General features: G+C 40.6%; 1 protein-coding gene across 1 annotated transcript in view; it reads left to right on the top strand.

The window, feature by feature from the left end:
* FRMD3 (FERM domain containing 3) overlaps nt 1-18,763 on the top strand; it is a 294,060-nt gene that overhangs the window by 142,642 nt on the left and 132,655 nt on the right. Inside the window, exon 2 of the mRNA XM_024753892.1 lies at nt 3,528-3,632. Coding sequence (XP_024609660.1) covers nt 3,528-3,632 — 105 coding nt within the window. The remainder of the gene's footprint in view (nt 1-3,527; nt 3,633-18,763) is intronic.

The following is an 18,763-nucleotide window of genomic DNA, read 5'->3' as shown; positions in this document are numbered from 1 at the left end:
AGTGAGAGAGTGGCATGGACATATATACACTACCAAATGTAAAATAGATAGCTAGTGGGAAGCAGCCACATAGCACAGGGAGATCAACTCGGTGCTTTGTGACCACCTAGAGGGGTGGGATAGGGAGGGTGGGAGGGAGGGAGACGCAAAAGGGAAGAGATAGGGGATATATGTGTATGTATAACTGATTCACTTTGTTAAACAGCAGAAACTAACACACCATTGTAAAGCAATTATACTGCAATAAAGATGTTTAAAAAAAGAAGTCTATACTTCAGGCACTTTCTTGAGGCATAACATCCAGCTGACCCCTGAAGGAGGCCCTGCTCACACATTTGTGCCCTATTGTTTTCCACATGTGTGAAATGCTGTTGTGATTAATAAAACACAACTTGGGTAACAGCTCTAAGGAAGTTATATTAGCTATTTGATTTTTCTTCCCTCTTCAGTTGGTACTGGAAATATAACTAATATCTTGTCGGAGAATCAACAAAAGTTTGACATTATAAAGAAGTCCTTATACTTGAAATCTTTGGTTAGCACTTCTCCATGTAGACCTTGATGGATTAGGGTGAAGTTTGGCTAATTGTACTAAGTTTGAGGAGTCTCTAACACGAGGACTGTGTTGTCTTACCTGAGGCTCACTGTTAGTTTCCAGAACCCAAGTTTTTCATGAGAGAAAGCAGTGCCCCATTTATTCATTCGATCACACTCAGTGTGCCAGGTACTGGCTTAGGTAGCAGGATGGGGTGTGAACAATGGCCTCTCCCCTCAGAAACACCAGGAGGAAGTGAGTGGAGGGTTTGGGTTAGTTCAACAGAGTTCCAGCAGTGGGAGGTAGGGGGAAGAACCAGTGCTCACCTCCAAGCTCCTTCCCTGAAGTGAGATGTGTGAGGCTGGCAGCTGGATTCTGCACCCTCACATAACATACCTGAACAAACTCTTTCAACTCTTGGTACTGGGCCTGGGTGGCCTTTTGTTTAGTGCAAGAGCTGGGCTGAATGCACAGAAATGATAATGATAGGTACTTACATGACTTAAGAACATTGTCCAGCTCTCCAGGCAGGAGTGGAACAGAGCAGAACGTGAGGCTGTAAACTGGCTTCCTTGGCATGAAGCAGCGACATAGAGCATCTCGAGATGATGAGGTTGGCTGGCAGCCTGCAGATTCAGGGGCAGTTTGTGTTCTCTAGACTGGAAAAACCTTTGATTTTTCTGAGTTGAGGAATGGACAATTCTCATGGGAAAATGGGCATTTTTCCTAGTGGGCTCTGGAGACAGGTACAATTCTTGCACTTTTCCCATGTTGGGAAAATTCCTCTAGACCAGTGCTTCTCAAACGTGCATGAGCATATGAATAACTGAGGGAAATGCAGGTTAGGTTAGGTTGGTCTGGGACAGTGCCTGAAATTCTGTGTTTCCAACAAGCTCCCTCCCGGGTGATGCTGAATTTGCTACAGTATTGCTGGACTGAGGGTGGTGCTCTGAGGAGCAGAGACCTGGAACCCACCTGGTGGCCTGGACCCATGGGAACTGGCCTCACCTGCTTTTGCGGAAGGCATTGACCCCTGTTTCAGACGCAGTTGTATTATCCAGTCATTACATTGTCTGCTGTGGTATTTCCTTCTCTCAAGGATCTTAGGTAGTCTGAGATATTGCTGTAGAGTATATATTGGTTGCTGTGTTTAATCACTAAAAAAAAATAATCTTTGTTGTGCATCGGAGTACTACATCTTCTTCAGGGCACAGTAGCTGTCATACACAATCAAGGTCCCACGTCATTACAAGGCATTGCCTTAAACCACATGTCTTGTGTGTCTCGCATATGTTGGGGGTAGTCCACCATAGTAAATTCTGCTTTGGAGAGCTTGGCAATCCAGTCATAAAATGATGAACTCACGTGTTATGTTCAGTGATTTGATCCTGCAGCAGCCTCTCAGATGGATGGGTTGCAGAATAAATCTATGAAAGGAACTATATCCATTGATTATATTCTGGGCATTGAATTTAGCTGTCATCAGATATAGCTTGTCGTTTGAGCCTTCTGGGTTAAAAACAATTACAGAAATCTAAAAACAAATTCCATTTTGATGTTTTGTTCCCTGTGAGCTACATCAAATGGGTTCTTTTATAAAGAAAGTAAAGGTTCGAAGCTCATCCAAAATTATACTCAAAAGTGATTTCAGGAAAATGGAGGCTTCATATCACAGTATGTGCTTATAAGCCCCAGTCCTTTGTTCAGTGCGGTGCATCCCAGGCCAGCGTCAACTCCCCAAGCTGGTGGTAGTGGTTTCTAAAGAAAAGATAATCAGGTAGCATAGACCAAACTGATCTTCCAAAATTATTTTTAGTGGATTGGAAGAGTGGCTTCACTTAATGTCTCTGATTTCTTCATTTATTTTTGTAGGTCACATTCCATCCCTAAAACATTCCATGGGTCTGTCAGCAACTTTGATTGAAGCAGAAAGTTATCAAATGTCCTGATGAGGGCTTGGAAGGGTCTTTGCTCTTAGGGAGTTTTGTTGTAATGGTATTTATCTTAATCAGATTTGGCTAATACTTCTCTTACTCATAGAGTTTTAGAAGGAAAAATAATCTAGCCAACTGAGAAATCTAGTCCAACCAACTCATTTTACCGATGTGGAAACAGCTGGGGAGTTTGCTCAAGGTCACCCAGACCTGTCTCTGAATCCCAGTCCTGGACTCCCCACCCCAGTCTACCTCAGTGCCTTTCTGTGTTGATTTATGGGTGTGATGTGGAGGCTGTGAGGCCTGAGGCAGCAAGTTTTCCACCTTTCCTGGTGGGAGTTGGGGTGTTCTATCTGATACATTCATTGCATTTCCATACCATCCAGACCCTGTGTTCTAGCAGAGTCACAATACATTAACCAATGTTCCAGAGAGGCAAAGTGGCATGGAGCCTGGATTCTATAGCCTGGTGACCTGGGTCAAATCCTACTTTGCTCCATACATGTTGTGTGACTTTGGGTAAGCCACTGAGCCTCTCTTCAGATATAAAATGGCACCTTCCTTGCAGGATTGTTGTGAGGACCGAATGAGCAGTTAAAGCAAGCAGCCAGGTGCATTGTATTTGGAATTGTGTGTGGTTTTACAAACTGTGGATCTCTACTAGGTATTGAGTTGTGAAATCAGTGTTCTGAATCATAAATAGCGTTAGAAAAATTAAATGGCATACGCTAGGATAAAATAGAACATAGAGTGTGTTGCACCTAGGCAGGGTATTGTTCGGTATCCTTTTGGTTCCCCTTTTTGGTGTTCCTTTGGTTTTGTGTGTGCGTGTGTGTGTGTGTGTGTGTGTGTGTGTGTGTGTGTGTGTAATGGCTTACAGTATAAAATGAATTTCTCACTGTGGATTGCAGTTAAGAGTTTGGAAGCTCCTGCTCCAGAGAGCAGGGTGAGTGAATTCATCTCTCTTAGCACAGATGTATGCGAGTGAATGAGGCACATTTTAGACATCAATGTACAAGGCAAACTCTGGCTGAAACATAAATGTGCTTCTTTTGCAGAGGGAGACCAAAGGGCAGTTTCTTATTGACCACATCTGCAACTACTACAGCTTGCTGGAGAAGGACTACTTCGGCATTCGTTTTGTGGACCCAGAGAAGCAGCGGGTAAGAGCTGACCACTATCGGGACCCATTTTGGGGGGGTCACTCAGGCTTTGGGGTGCTGAATAGGTTCTTCTCAGAGCAGTTGTGGTGCACTTGTTCTCATGGTTATTGACCACATGAAACTTACCAGCCTGGGTATGTGTTTGCGCACACACGTGTGTGTGTGTGTGTGTGTGTGTGTGTGTGTGTGTGTGTGTAGTTGCGTATAAGAATCTGGCACTGTTCCCACTGGACTGAATGACACAGGGGGAAGGGAAACTTAACATTAGGGCTTTCCAGAAAGCTGCTCCCACCTGGTTGAAGAGAGAATGTTCTTGTGCCCTTTGAACCCAGAGTTTGCCAAAGCTTCTCAAACAGTGGCTACATAAAATCTCATTACAGAGAAAATCCACCCCTCACTATAAAAAGTTATTGGTAGACAGAGGAACAAGCGGGTGACTGTTTTAATGGCATGAGGTTTTCTTTTGGGGATGATGAAAATGTTTGAAATGATAGAGGTGATAGATATACAACATTGTGAGTGTACTAAATGCCACTGAAGTGTACACTTTAAAATGGTTAATTTTTTTTTATATAAATGTATTTATTTATTTAGGCTGTGTTGGGTCTTCGTTTCTGTGTGAGGGCTTTCTATAGTTGCGTCGAGCAGGGACCACTCTTCATCGCGGCACGCGGGCCTCTCATTGTCGCGGCCTCTCATGTTGCGGAGCACAAGCTTCAGCTGCGCAGGCTCAGTAGTTGTGGCTCACGGACCGAGTTGCTCCACGGCATATGGGATCTTCCCAGACCAGGGCTCGAACCCATGTCCCCTGCATTGGCAGGCAGATTCTCAACCACTGCGCCACCAGGGAAGCCCTAAAATGGTTAATTTTATGTTAATTTTATGTCATTTTTTAAAAAAGCTTTGGCAGATGATGGGTTAAGATAGTTTGCAAGCTGCTCCTTGGGCGCCACTAAATTTGACAGCCTCCATTGTATTCCTGCTCCTGGACACACCTATCCTTCCTGGTCTCTGTTATTGCATAAGAGGGAGCAGCGGAGTCTTGGCTTTTGAGCCAGTGTACCAGCCTAAGAGTGTTCGGGTATGGCATGTGCTGAACTCAGTGATGTGTGTCCCTCACATCAAAACACCCCAGGAATCTCCATCCCAGCTCCTACCACTTAGGGTTTCTCATTCCTCAACCCTACAGTGGGTCCCAGCTATGGGTTAAAAGGCCCTGTACCTGCTCCAGCCTGTGTTTCTTACCCTGCCCTACTGACAAGCAGGGCAAAGTGTGAAGGGGTTAGCTGGGGATGACTGCCTTCTTTAATTTGCTCTCCTCCTTACCAGTGTCTCTGGTCATCTTGCTGTCCCTTTTTCCCCTCCTCACAACCCCACCTGGTTCTTGGTTTTGTATTTACTGACTAATACAATGAGGGAGAGACTCACAGAGTGTATTTTTGTAAAGGAGGAGGATGTTGAAGGAATAGATTAATCTTCTGAAACATGGAGAATCTTATTGACCTCTCAGTAGGACCTAATCCTCTATAAAGGGATATAATGCAGTGGCTCAGAAGAAGGAGATTTGGGTTTCCTGTAGCACTTGAGGAAGCCTTGAATGGGCCAAGCATTTATCTGAATGAGAGGAAGGTAGCAGGACACTATGAGGATGTAGAGCTGACATGAGATCACGGAGGGAATTTGCGTGGTGTTTACTACTGAGTAACAGTGATTCCCAGACCTGGCCCTGCAACTAAGTCAGTTTAGGTATTTGCTAAAAATGCTTAGTGTGGACCTTATTCTAGACCTCCTGAATCAGAATTCCCGGGGCTAGGGGTCAGGAAGATGTATTTTAAGACATCTTGATTCTAATTTTGATGCATTCATCCCAGCTTTGTCTCCTGACCGGTTTGGGGGACCATGGCATAAAGATGTTTATAGACATAATTTCTTATGGCCTATGAATATATTACCCTTGTATGGAGGGAGAAACAGGCTCAAAAACATTGTTACTTGCCCAAGGTCCCACAGGTAGTAAGTGATGCAGTGAGTATTTGAATTTAGAATTATGGTTCAGAGTCCCCATGGCCAAACAGGCTCTATGAACTATAGTAGTCATCTAAGCACGACTGAAAATAGATTATTTTTGTGCAAAATTCTAAAAAGCCACCTGCAGAAGTAACTCTGGCTACCATTAGTTGAGCATTTATTATATGCCAGGGATTTTATCATATGATCTTTAGTGTTCCCCAAAACACTTCAAGGAAGGGGAAACTGAGGCACAGAGAGGGTCAGTGGCTTGCCTATGGCTAGTAATTATAAGAGGAAGGATGGAATCTGAACCCATACTCTTTCCATTTCATCTCTCAGATGAAAATTTGAAACATAGCCTAGACTAGGGATCTGTAAACCCTTTCCGTAAAGGGCTAGATAGAAAATATTTGCAGCTTTACAACTCAAAAAACTTCTGTTGTAATTACTCAATTATTAATTTCTAGTGGAAAGTGGCCATAGACAATACCTAAATTAATGGATGTGTCTGTGTTCCAATACAACTTTTTTCCAGGGCTTCCCTGGTGGCACAGTGGTTGAGAGTCCGCCTGCCGATGCAGGGGACACGGGTTCATGCGCCAGTCCGGGAAGATCCCACATGCCGCGGGGCAGCTAGGCCCGTGAGCCATGGCCGCTGAGCCTGGGCGTCCAGAGCCTGTGCTCTGCAATGGGAGAGGCCACAACAGTGAGAGGCCCGCGTACCGCAAAACAAACAAACAAACAAACAAAAAACAAAACTTGAAAGTATTTCACAAAAATAGGCAGTCGGCCATAGTTTGCTGACCCTTAGTCTACACAATAGCTGGACACCATTTAAATGCATAAGCCTTTTTCATTCCTCTTGACCCTCTCGTTGGGGAGATACTGGATAAAATATTAAGCAAAGTCTTTAGAATTAGAATCAGGGATATCAATATGAACCCATGTTTTTTAATATACATAGATAAATACAGAAATAAATATAAGGGGTGTGTGTGTGTGAGTGTGTGTGTATTAGGGTGGGGGGTTAGTAAGTTTACATATATTTCCAAGTCCCACCTGCTGAGATGACTTAGAGGCAATGACACCACTGTAGTAATAAGTACACCTAGCCTTCAGATCTTGGTTTCAAATACCATGCTCTAATAAAAGGAAGAAGGGCTCCTTGCAGAAAAGGCTGATTCTTGGGCTGGGGTAGTGAAATCACAGGGTGAGCTTGGAGCATCTTGTGGCACCAGGAAGTAAAAAATTACTCAAAAAACAAAATGTAGGGCACTAGGAAAGGCACAGAGCCAATGTGAAAGAACTGCCAATGACCAAAACTGGAACAATTGGAGTTCAAAAACAAGTGACAGGGGGCTTCCCTGGTGGCATAGTGGATAAGAATCCTCCTGCCAATTCAGGGGACATGGGTTCTAGCCCTGGTCTGGGAAATTCCCAAATGCCACGGAGCAACTAAGCCCATGCCCCACAACTACTAAGCCTGCGCTCTAGAGCCTGTGAGCCACAACTATTGAGCCCATGTGCCACAACTACTGAAGCCTGTGTGCCTAGAGCCTGTGCTCTGCAACAAGAGAAGCCACTGCAACGAGAAGCCCACGCACTGCAACGAAGAGTAGCCTCCGCTCGTTGCGAATAGAGAAAGCCCACGCACAGCTTTCTCTACACAAAGACCCAATGCAGCCAAAATTAATTAATTAATTTTTAAAAATAACAATAGCATTGGATTATAATCCATAGAATGAAATAAATATCAATGAGACTATACTGATATAAATAAATAACTGCATAAATAAATAAAAGGGGGAGAAGAGGCAGCTCTTCCTTACAGAAGAATTCCAATTAATTATTGTAGGGGGAATGAGAGAAATAGAAATCTACCATTAGAGCGCCAAAATAATAATTGTTGTGGGCAAGATCGATCAATGAATGCTAAAATTAATGGGCAACAGTTTGAGGAGAAGCAGGATATTTGCACAGTCTCAGGGAATCCTCTTCCCTCCTGCCCCGAGCCTGGAATTTTTTTTTTTAATGTTTTTTGTTTGTTTGTTTGTTTTATTTTTGGCTGCATTGGGTCTTTGTTGCTGCGTGCGGGCTTTCTCTGGTTGCGGGGAGCAGGGGCTACTCTTTGTTGTGGTGTGCGGGCTTCTCGTTTCAGTGGCTTCTCTTGTTGCAGAGCACAGGCTCTAGGCACATGGGCTTCAGTAGTTGTGGCACACGGGCTTCAGTAGTTGTGGCACATGGGCTTAGTTGCTCCGCAGCATTTGGGATCTTCCCGGACCATGGCTCGAACCCATGTCCCCTGCATTGGCAGGTGGGTTCTTAACCACTGCGCCACAAGGGAAGCCCAAGCCTGGTGTTTTTAAATTATTGAAACAAGGGGAAAAAGAATAATTTTATAGTGGAAAGACTTGGCAGACACCACTTTAACCAAGCAATCAGGGTTAATATCAGCAATAGAAAGAAATACCAATGTCATGGACTCCCCCATACCATGCACTGAGAAGGGCACTCTGTCTCTGTGGTATCCTTCGCAACAATGTATAACCCCATTCAAGTCTGGAGGGAACATCAGAGAAACTAAAGGGAGAGACATTCTCCAAAACAACTTACCAGTACTCTTCAAAGCTGTTCAGGTCATGAAGGACAAGAAAAGATTGGGGAACTCTCACAGATTAGAGAGATGCATCAACTAAGGTAATATGGAATCCTGGATTGGGTGCTTTAACAGAGAAAAGTGTAGTAGTTGGGAAAACTGGTGAATTCCAGATTAAGTCTGTAGTTTAGTTAATAGTATTGGGTTAATATTAGTTTCTTAATTTTGATAATTGCTCATGGCTATATAAGATGCTAATACTAAGGTAGATGAGTTATGCTATTTTTGCAACTTTTCTATATGTCTAAAATTATTTTTTTAACTGAAGCCTCTGGGTTGATATGCTTCATTGTTCTTTATATTTTGACTTGGTTTACCTTAATTTTTAGTGTCCAGACTCAGGTAGTAGATTAGTGCAAAAAATAAGGGCCGCTCCAAAACAAAACCATCTTCTCTGATGTATTCCCTAAATTGCTTAGAGGGCTGCCTGAATAGTTCTGTTTTCCCCTGCAAAATAGCCGTTATAGCCTTTTGATTTTGAAGCTACAGTGTGAGTGTAACTTCCACATGGATTGCAAAGTAGTTGCTGTACAAAACTGTATGGACTTTGTACTCAGAAAGAGGCTTAGACTTTGTACTCATAAAGATGCTTGGACTTTGTACTCATAACGATGCTTGGACTTTGTACTCAGAAGGATGCAAATTAAATCCCATCTCTGCTGGTTAGAAAGCTATGTGATCTTGACCAAGTTATTGAGCTTCTCTGAGTCTTTGTCCTGATTGTTAATATTGATAACAGTACCCACATGTAAGGTTGTTATGGGAATTAGAGATAAGCTATGTAAATGCTTAACAATGGTATACATGGAGTACATGTCATGTGTTATTTTTATTATTAATTGTTATTATTACTTTTACTATGTATTAGCTAGGTCTAGGTGAGACAGTTACAGGAGGTAATACAGCCATGATTGGCAAGTCTAAAACCTAGAAATGTTCACAATAACTTCTTTTAAAGGCCATTATTATGATCTTTGGGGAGAGAAGAGGGAGGAAGTGAACGTTGGATAATTATTGGGTTGGCCAAAAAGTTCATTTGGGTTTTTCTGTGGAAAACCCAAAAAAACCTGAACCCGATTTAAAAAAAGGTCTCAAAGACACAACAATATGCTGACATGAGAGTTTTAAGCAGAGATTAATTGACAAGCATTGGTTTGTTTTTTGTTTTTGTTTTGTTTTGTTTTACCAGCTCGTGTACTTTTTCTCAATGGAAAATAAAACAATGAATTATTTGGATAGAAAGCTAATCAAGAAAAAAAGTCAAGTTAGTTAGAAAGCCTGAAGTGGAACTTACCTCTGCTGTGGGAGTTGGTGGTTTGCCTACAACTCTTCACAATTTGATTTATGGTACACCATTGTGGAATATTAAATATTTAACACTGTTACATTTGGAATACCATATGTTTGACAAGATGTCTCATGCCCCATATGCTGTGAGAGTGGTGAGGACTGAGTCAGTAAATGATGACTATCTTTTGCTATTTTAATAGCAAGGGCCCAGAATTTCCATTATTTTAAAAATTTGATGTAGGATGGGACAGATTGAATACTGGTCAATAAAAGTCCTCTTGAATTTCCACCACATTTATCTTCTGAAGAACTCATATAATCTTAGTTGCCTAAGATTAGGGAAAAGGTGGGTAGTATCCTCCTCATTTTATTGGGAGAGAAGCTGGGCCTACAAGTTTAGAAGACTTGGAAGAAATAATTCCAGAAGAAAAAGATCTTACTTGGCTTGTCCAGATATTTTTTCTTAAATGTAGCATAATCTTTCTACAACTTCTGCTCAGGTGCTAGGGTAACTTCCCTTTGGAAAGATGAAGTTTTGAAATAATTAGTTGGGTTTCATAATTCTACTTTCTATGGCTACGGTTTGAGATGTCCACTGCCTTGGTTTCCCTTGTTATTCTTCCACATTTCCCTCTTTCCCAAACCAAGCTAGGGAAGTCACCCCCAGTGCCTTAGAACTGAGGAAGTACCCCAACCCTAGCCAGCCAGTGGAGGAATTATACCAGGACTTGGTTTATAGACTTCAGGGAGATTGAACCCAATGCTTTTGATTTTTAACTTCCCTACCTCTAAGCATCTGTTTAACCCACTTACATGACTGTCATTGACTTTTCTAACTTAAGGGCTATTCTGACTCATACCCAAAGACAACAAATTTAGTTTGGAAATCCACACCCCTGGGGCAATCTCTGTAAGCACCCTTGTTTTAGGGCGTTCTGTGCCATGTGACTGCCCGACGTCCTTTCTGATAGTATGACCTGGGAAATCATGGATGCAAGGACATGCTGAACACTAATGCCTCCTCCCTTCAAATACAATTACAGCCCTGAGGTTTTTATGTTGGCAGCCAGAAAGAACAAGTGAGCCTATCGGTGAGTCTTGTTAATAATGGGAGAAGACCTTGCCTATGTTAGAGCAATTTGCTTTTTCTGGAAGCAGCTTTGGGGAGGACATGGAATGGAAAAAAACAGGCCCAGTGATTTGAAGTTTCACTCTGGGGATGGTGCCAGGAAGCTAGACAGCATTATGTCCCACCAGCTGCTCCTGCTTTGAAAGGCTACTTCCTGGGGAAATTGCTTCATAGATGCTTGAAACTAGGAATGAGAGTGGTATCTGAGATCTAGGGCAACCCTGCACTAAAGAGGAGGTCTGTATTGCTGCCTCAAGTCACTGGTCATGAATTTGCTTAATGAGTCCTCTTTTACTTTTGAGTCTCAGGGGTATTAAATATTAAGAGTACTTGGATGTCTGTTTTGGGAGGGGTATGGACAAGTAACTTGGCTTTCCAGGAAAAGACTTTGGGTACTCAAGTTACAAGGAACACAGCACTATCATAACAGCTTGAAAATTGGATATATTGTGTAGTGGTTCAGTTGTGGTCCAAGGTATTAACACTGACAGATTTGGGGAAATTGTCATATTCTTTCAGAAGAAAGCAGAACTTGGTGTTTAACTAAAATTATTGCTCATCATTGACTCTATCTACACCTGATGTCCTCTCCTGGGAAGGAATGGGATGCCTGATAAAGACAGGTTGCAATCTGGATGTCACTTAGCCAATTGAGATGTTATAATTTTAGTGGTGGGAAGGAGCAAACTCATGAACTGGTTATCTTGTTCAGGTCAAAAGGCAAACATAAGGAAGAACTTCTGGGAATATGGCAGAGTAGGAAGACCCTGAGCTCACCTTCCTCCATGGGCATACCAAAATTACAACTGTTTACAGGGCAGCTATCTATGAAAACAACCTGAAGACTAGGAGAAAAGATCTTCCACAACTAAAGATACAAAGAAAGAACCATAACATGACAGGTAGGAGGGGTGGAGACACAGTATGGTCACACACCTGGAAGGTGACCCACAAACAGGAGACAGGAGGATAGTCACAATTGCAGAGGTTTTCTCCATGAAGTGAGGACCCTGAGGCCCACATCAGGCTGCCCAGCCTGGGGGTCCTGCACCAGGAAGATGGGCCCCCAGAACATCTGTCTTTGAAGGCAAGCAGGGCTTGCATATGGGAGAGCCAGAGGGATGTAGGAAACAGATTCTTTTCTTAAAGGGTGCACACAAAATCTCATACACTCCAAGTCCCAGTGAAGAGGCAGTCATTTGAAAGGATCCTGGGTCAGACCCCCTTGGTGATCTTGGAGAGCCTCCTGGAGAGGCAGGAGGCAATTGGGACTCCTGCTAGGGACATAGACACTGGCAGCAGCCATTTTGGAGAACTCATTCTATCACAAGGACACTGATAGAATGGTGAGAAATGTAACCAACCTTAGGCAAAATGGAGACAGAGGAATATGTTCCAAATGAAGGGATAAGACAAAACCCCAGAAGAAGAACTAAGCGAAGTAGAGATAAGCAATCTACCTGAAAAAGAGTTCAAGTTAATGATCACAAAGATGATCATAAAGATGCTCAACAAACTTGAGAGAAGAAAATATAAACACAGTGAGAAATTTAGCAGAGTTAGAAAATATAAAGAACCACAAAAAAGCTAAAGAACACAATAACTTAAAAAAATAAACTAGAAGGAATTGACAGTAGATTAGATGATACAGGGGAACAGATCAGTGAGCTGGAAGATAAAGTAGTGGAAATCACCCAAGCTGAACAGAAAAAAAAAAAAGAAAAAGAATTTTAAAAAATGAGGATAGTTTAAGAGATCTCTGGGACAGCATCAAGCATATTAATATTTGTATTTTAGGGGTCCCAGATGGATAAGAGAGAAAGGGTCAGAAAATTTATTTGAAGAAAAAATAGCTGAAAATTTCCCTAATGTGGGAAAGAAAAAAGACATTTCGGTCCAGGAATCACGAAGAGCCCCCCAAAAGAAACCCCAAGAATTCCACACCAATACACATTAACTTTTGCCATTTTAATTATAAAAAGAGAATCTTAAAAGCAGCAAGAGAAAAGCAACTAGTTGTGTACAAGGGAACTCGCATAAGACTATGAGCTGACTTTTTGGCAGAAATTTTGCAGGCCAAAAGGGAGTGGCATGATATATTCAAAGTGCTGAAAGAAAAAAACCTACAGCCAAGAATGGTCTACCCAGCAAGGTTCTTATTCAGATTTGAAGAGGAGACAAAGAGTTTTACAGACAGGCAAAAGCTAAGAGTTCAGCAACACTAAACTGGCATTATGAGAAATGTTAAAGGGACTTTTCTAAGGAGATAAGACCACAACTAGAAATATGAAAGGAGAAATCTCATAAGTAAAGACAAACATGTAGTATAGGTAGTAGATCAATCGCTTTTAAAGCCAGTAGGAAGGTTAAAAGACAAAAGTAGTAAAATCATCTATATCCACAATAAGTAGTTAAGGGATACACAAAACAAAAAGATGTAAAATATGATGTCAAAAACAGTAAACATGGAGGGAGGAGTAAAAATGCAGGGTTGTTAGAATGCATTCAAACTTTGGAGTGTAGCAACTTTAAAAAATTGTGCGTGTGTGTATCCTCATGGTAACCACAAACCAAAAATCTTTACCAGATACATATGCAAAAAAGAGAAAGGAATCCAAATATCACACTAAATATAGTCCAGCAGTCCCCAACCTTTTTGACACCAGGGACCAGTTTCATGGAAGACAATTTTTCCACTGACGGGGACGTGGGGATGGTTCATGTGGTTATGCGAGCAATGGGGAGCGGCAGATGAAGCTCTGCTCGTTTGCTCACCACTCACCTCCTGCTGTGTGGCCCAGTTCCTAACAAGCTGTGGACTGGTACCAGTCCATGTCCCGTGGGTTGGGGACCCTGGATACAGTCAACAAATCACAAAAGAGCAAAAGAAGAAAGGAACAAAAAATAACTACAAAGACAGCCCCCAAACAATTAACAAAATGGTAATAAGTACATACCTATCAATAATTACTTTAAATGTAAGTGGACTAAATGCTCCAATCAAAGGACACAGTGTGGCTGAATGGATACAAAAATAAGACCAATATATATGCTGTCTACAAGAGACTCATGTTAGATCTAAAGACACACACACAGACTGAAAGTAAGGGTGTGGAAACAAGTACTCCATGAAAATGAAAAGAAAGCTGGAGTAGCAAGACTTATATCAGACAAAATCGACTTTAAAACAAAGACTGTAAGAAGAGACAAAGACAGATGTTACATAATGATCAAGGGATCAATCCAAGAAGACAATATAAGAATGGTAAATATATATGTACCCAACAGAGGAGCACCTAAATACATAAAGCAAATATTAACAGACATAAAGAGAGAAATGGACAGTAACACAATGATAGTAGAGGACTTTAAAACCCCACTTACATCAATGGACAGATCATCCAGACAGAAAATCAATAAGGAAACACTGGCTACACTGAGGTATCACCTCACACTGGTCAGAATGGCCATCATCAAAAAATCTACAAACAATAAATGCTGGAGAGGGTGTGGAGAAAAGGGAATCCTCTTGCACTGCTGATGGGCATGTAAATTGATACAACCACTATGGAAAACAGTATGGAGGTTCCTTAAAAAACTAAAACTAGAACTACTATATAATCCAGCAATCCCACTACTGGGCATATACCCTGAGAAAACCATAATTCAAAAAGACACATGCATCCCAGTGTTCATTGCAGGACTATTTACAATAGCAAGGACATGGAAGCAGCTTAAATGTTCATTGACAGACAAATGGATAAAGAAAATGTGGCACATATATACAATGGAATATTAGTGAGCCATAAAAAGGAACAAAATTGGGTCATTTGTAGAGATGTGGATGGGCATAGAGTGTCATACAGAGTGAAGTAAATCAGAAAGAGGAAAACAAATATCATATATTAATGCATATATGTGGAATCTAGAAAAATGGTACAGATGCACCTATTTGCAGGGCAGGAGTAGAGATGCAGATGTAGAGAACAAATGTGTGGACATGGTGGGGAGTGGGGTGGGATGAACTGGGAGATTGGCATGGTATATACACTACCATGTGTAAAACAGATAGCTAGTGGGAACCTGCTGTATAGCACAGGGAGCTCATCTTGCTGCTCTGTGGTGACCTAGATAGGGTGGGATGGGGGAGTGGGAGGGAGGTCCAAGAGGGAAGGGATATATGTATGCATATGGCTGATTCACTTCATTGTACAGCAGAAACTGACACAACATTGTAAAACAGCTATACCCCAATTTAAAAAAAATAAGGAAACACTGGCCTTAAACAAGACTCGAGACCAATAGACTTAATAGATATACATAGAACATTCCATCCAAATGCATACGCATTTTTTCAAGTGCACATGCAACATTCTCAAGGATAGATCATATGCTAGGCCACAAAACAAGTCTCAATAAGCTTAAGAAGATGGAAATCGTATCAGACACCTTTTCTGACCACAGTGCTGTAAGACTAGAAATCAACTACAGGAGAAAAACTGAAAAAAACCAAAAAACACAAAACACGAACACGTGGAGGCTAAACAATATTCCACTAAACAACCAATGGGGCAGTGAAGAAATTAAAAAGGAAATTTAAAAAATGAGAGAAATGAAAATGGAAAGACAATGATCTAAAATCTGTGGGACAAAGGAAAAGCAGTTCTAAGAGGGAATTTTATAGTGATATTCACCTGCCTCAGGAAACAGGAAAAATCTCAATCTAAACTTACATCTAAAGGAACTAGAAAAAGAAAAACAAACAAAACCCAAAGTTAGGAGAAGGAAAGAAATAATAAAGATCAGAGCAAAGGTAAATGAAGTAGAGACTAGAAAGACAATGAAAAAGATCAGTGATACTAAGAGCTGGTTCTTTGAAAAGATACACATAATTGATAAACCTTTAGCCAGACTCATCAAGAAAAAAAGAGAAAGGGCCTAAATAAATAAAATCAGAAATAAAGGAAGAGAAGTTACAACTGACATCACAGAAATACAAAGGATCATAAGAGATTTCTAAGAACAATTATATGCCAACAAAATGGATAACCTAGAAGAAATGGAAAAATTCCTAGAAATGTACAATTTTCCAAGACTGAATCAGGAAGAAATAGAAAATATGAACAGACCAATTACCAGTAATGAAATGGAATCAGTAATTTAAAAAAAACCTCCCAACAAATAGAAGTCCAGGACCAGATGGCTTCACCAGTGAATCCTACCAAACATTTAACATTTATCCGTCTCAAACTATTCCAAGAAATTGAGGAGGAAGGAATGCTTCTGAACTTATTCTATGAGGCCAGCATCACCCTGATACCAAAACCAGACAAGGATGTCACAAAGAAAGAAAACTACAGGCCAATGTCACTGATGAACATAGATTCAAAAATCCTCAACAAAATACTAGCAAACAGAATCCATGACACTATAAAACTCATAGAGGAAAACATAGGCAGAACACTCTTTGACATAATTCACAGCAAGATCCTTTTTGACCCTAGAGAAATGAAAATAAAAACAAAAATAAACAAATGGGAGCTAATGAAACTTCAAAGCTTTTGCACAGCAAAGGAAACCATAAACAAGACAAAAAGACAACCCTCAGAATGGAAGAAAATATTTGCAAATGAAGCAACCGACAAAGGAATAATCTCCAAAATATACAAGCAGCTCATGTACCTCAATATCAAAAACACAAACAGGGCTTCCCTGGTGGTGCAGTGGTTGGGAGTCCGCCTGCCGATGCAGGGGACGTGGGTTAGTGCCCCGGTCCGGGAAGATCCCACATGCCGTGGAGTGGCTGGGCCCGTGAGCCATGGCCGCTGAGCCTGCGTGTCCGGAGCCTGTGCTCCGCAACAGGAGAGGCCACAACGGTGAGAGGCCCGCGTACCACAAAAAAATCCCAAACAAAGAAAAAAACCATTTTATTTATTTTTTGTGTCTGTTTTTTGTGTGTCATTTGTGTGAAAAGTATTACAAACCTATTGCAGTACAGTACTATATAGCCGATTGTGCTGGTTGGGAACCTAGGCTAACTTTGTTGGACTTATGAACAAATTGGACTTATGAACATGCTTGGAATGGAACTCGTTCGTATGTAGGGGACTTACTGTACATAGAAAATCCCAAATTCACCACCAGAAAACTATTAGAACTAATAAATGAATTCCGTAAAGTTGAAGGATACAAAATTAACCTACAGAAATCTGTTGTGTTACTATATACTAACAACAAACTATCAGAAAGAGAAATTAAGAAAACAACCCCATTTACAATTGCATCAAAAGGAATAAAATACCCAGGAATAAATCTAACTAAGGAGGTAAAAAACCTGTACTCAGAAAACTATAAGACATTGATAAAAGAAATTGAAGACAACACAAACAAACGGAAAGTTATACTGTTCTCATGGATTGGAAGAATTAACATTGTTAAAATGATCATTCTGCCCAAGGCAATCTACAGATTCAATGCAATCCCTATCAAAATACCAATTACATTTTACACCGAACTAGAACAAATAATTCTAAAATTTGTATGGAATCAAAAGACCCTGAATAGCCAAAACAATCTTGAGAAAGAGCAAAGCTGGAGGTGTCATGCTCCCTGATTTCAAACTATATTATAAACCTATAATAATCAAAACAGTATGGTACTGGCATGGAAACAGGCACAAAGTTCAATGGAACAGAATAGAGATCCCAGAAATAAACCCACACTTAGATGGTCAATTAATCTATAACAAAGGAGGCAAGGATACACAATGGGGAAAAGACAGCCTCTTCAATAAATGGTGATGAGAAAATTGGACAGCTACACAAAAGAATCAAACTGTCCTACTTTCTCATACCATACACAAAAATAAACTCAAAATGGATTAAAGACTTAAATGTAAGACCTGAAACCATAAAACTCCTAGAAGAAAAAACAGGCAGTATGCACTTTGGCATCAATCTTAATAATATCTTTTGGATAAGTCTCCTCAGGCAAGGGAAACAAAAACAAAAATAAACAAATGGGGTTGTTAAACTAAAAAACTTTTGCACAGTGAAGTATACTCTCAACAAAATGAAAAGACAGCCTACTGAATTGGAGAAGAAGTTGCAAAGATATATCAGATATGGGGATAATATCCAAGATATACAAAGAACTCATACAACTCAACATCAGAAAAACAAACAACCAGATTAAAACAGGACCTGAATAGACATTTTTCCAAGGGAGACATACAGATGGCCAACAGACACATGAAAAGCTGCTCAACATCATTAATCATCAGGGAAATGCAAATTGAAACCAGAATGAAGCATCACCTCACATCTGTCAAAATAACAGTAACCAAAAAGACAGCAAATACGAAGTGTCGGTGAGAAAATGGAGAAAAAAGAACCCTTGTGCACTGTTGTGGGAATGTATATTGGTGCAGCCACTATGGAAAACCCTACAGAGGTTCCTCAAAAAGTTAAAAGTGAGACTGCCATATGATTCAGCAATTTCACTTGTGGGTATTTACCCAGAGAAAACAAAAACACTAATTTGAAAAGATATATACACTCCAGTGTCCATTTCAGCACTGTTTACAATAGCCAAGATATGAAAGCAACCTAAGTGTCCATCAATAGATGAATGGATAAAGAAGATGTGATTATGTATAAATATAAAAAAATATTAAAAAATGAAATCTTGCCATTTGCAACAATATGGATGGGTCTAGAAGGTATTATGCTAAGTGAAATTAGTCAGAGGGAGACAAATAGTAGTTGATCTCACTTATTTGTAGAGCCTAAAAAGCAAAACAAAACAAAAACAGACTCACAGATACAGAGAATAAACTAGTGGTCGCCAGAGGGGAGACGGGTGGGGGAATGAGTGAAATAAGTGAGGGAGATTAAGAAGTACAAACTTCTAATTATAAAATAAATAAATTATGGGAATATAATGTACATCATGGGGAATATAGTCAATAATGTTGTCATAAGTTTGTATGGTGACAGACGGTAACCAGACTTATCATGGTGATATATTTTTTTTTTTTTTTTTTTT

Source organism: Neophocaena asiaeorientalis, unplaced genomic scaffold, assembly GCF_003031525.2.
Source record: "Neophocaena asiaeorientalis asiaeorientalis breed wild unplaced genomic scaffold, Neophocaena_asiaeorientalis_V1.1 scaffold220, whole genome shotgun sequence".
Taxonomy (NCBI): domain Eukaryota; kingdom Metazoa; phylum Chordata; class Mammalia; order Artiodactyla; family Phocoenidae; genus Neophocaena; species Neophocaena asiaeorientalis.
This window is presented reverse-complemented; position numbering and strand designations above follow the sequence as displayed.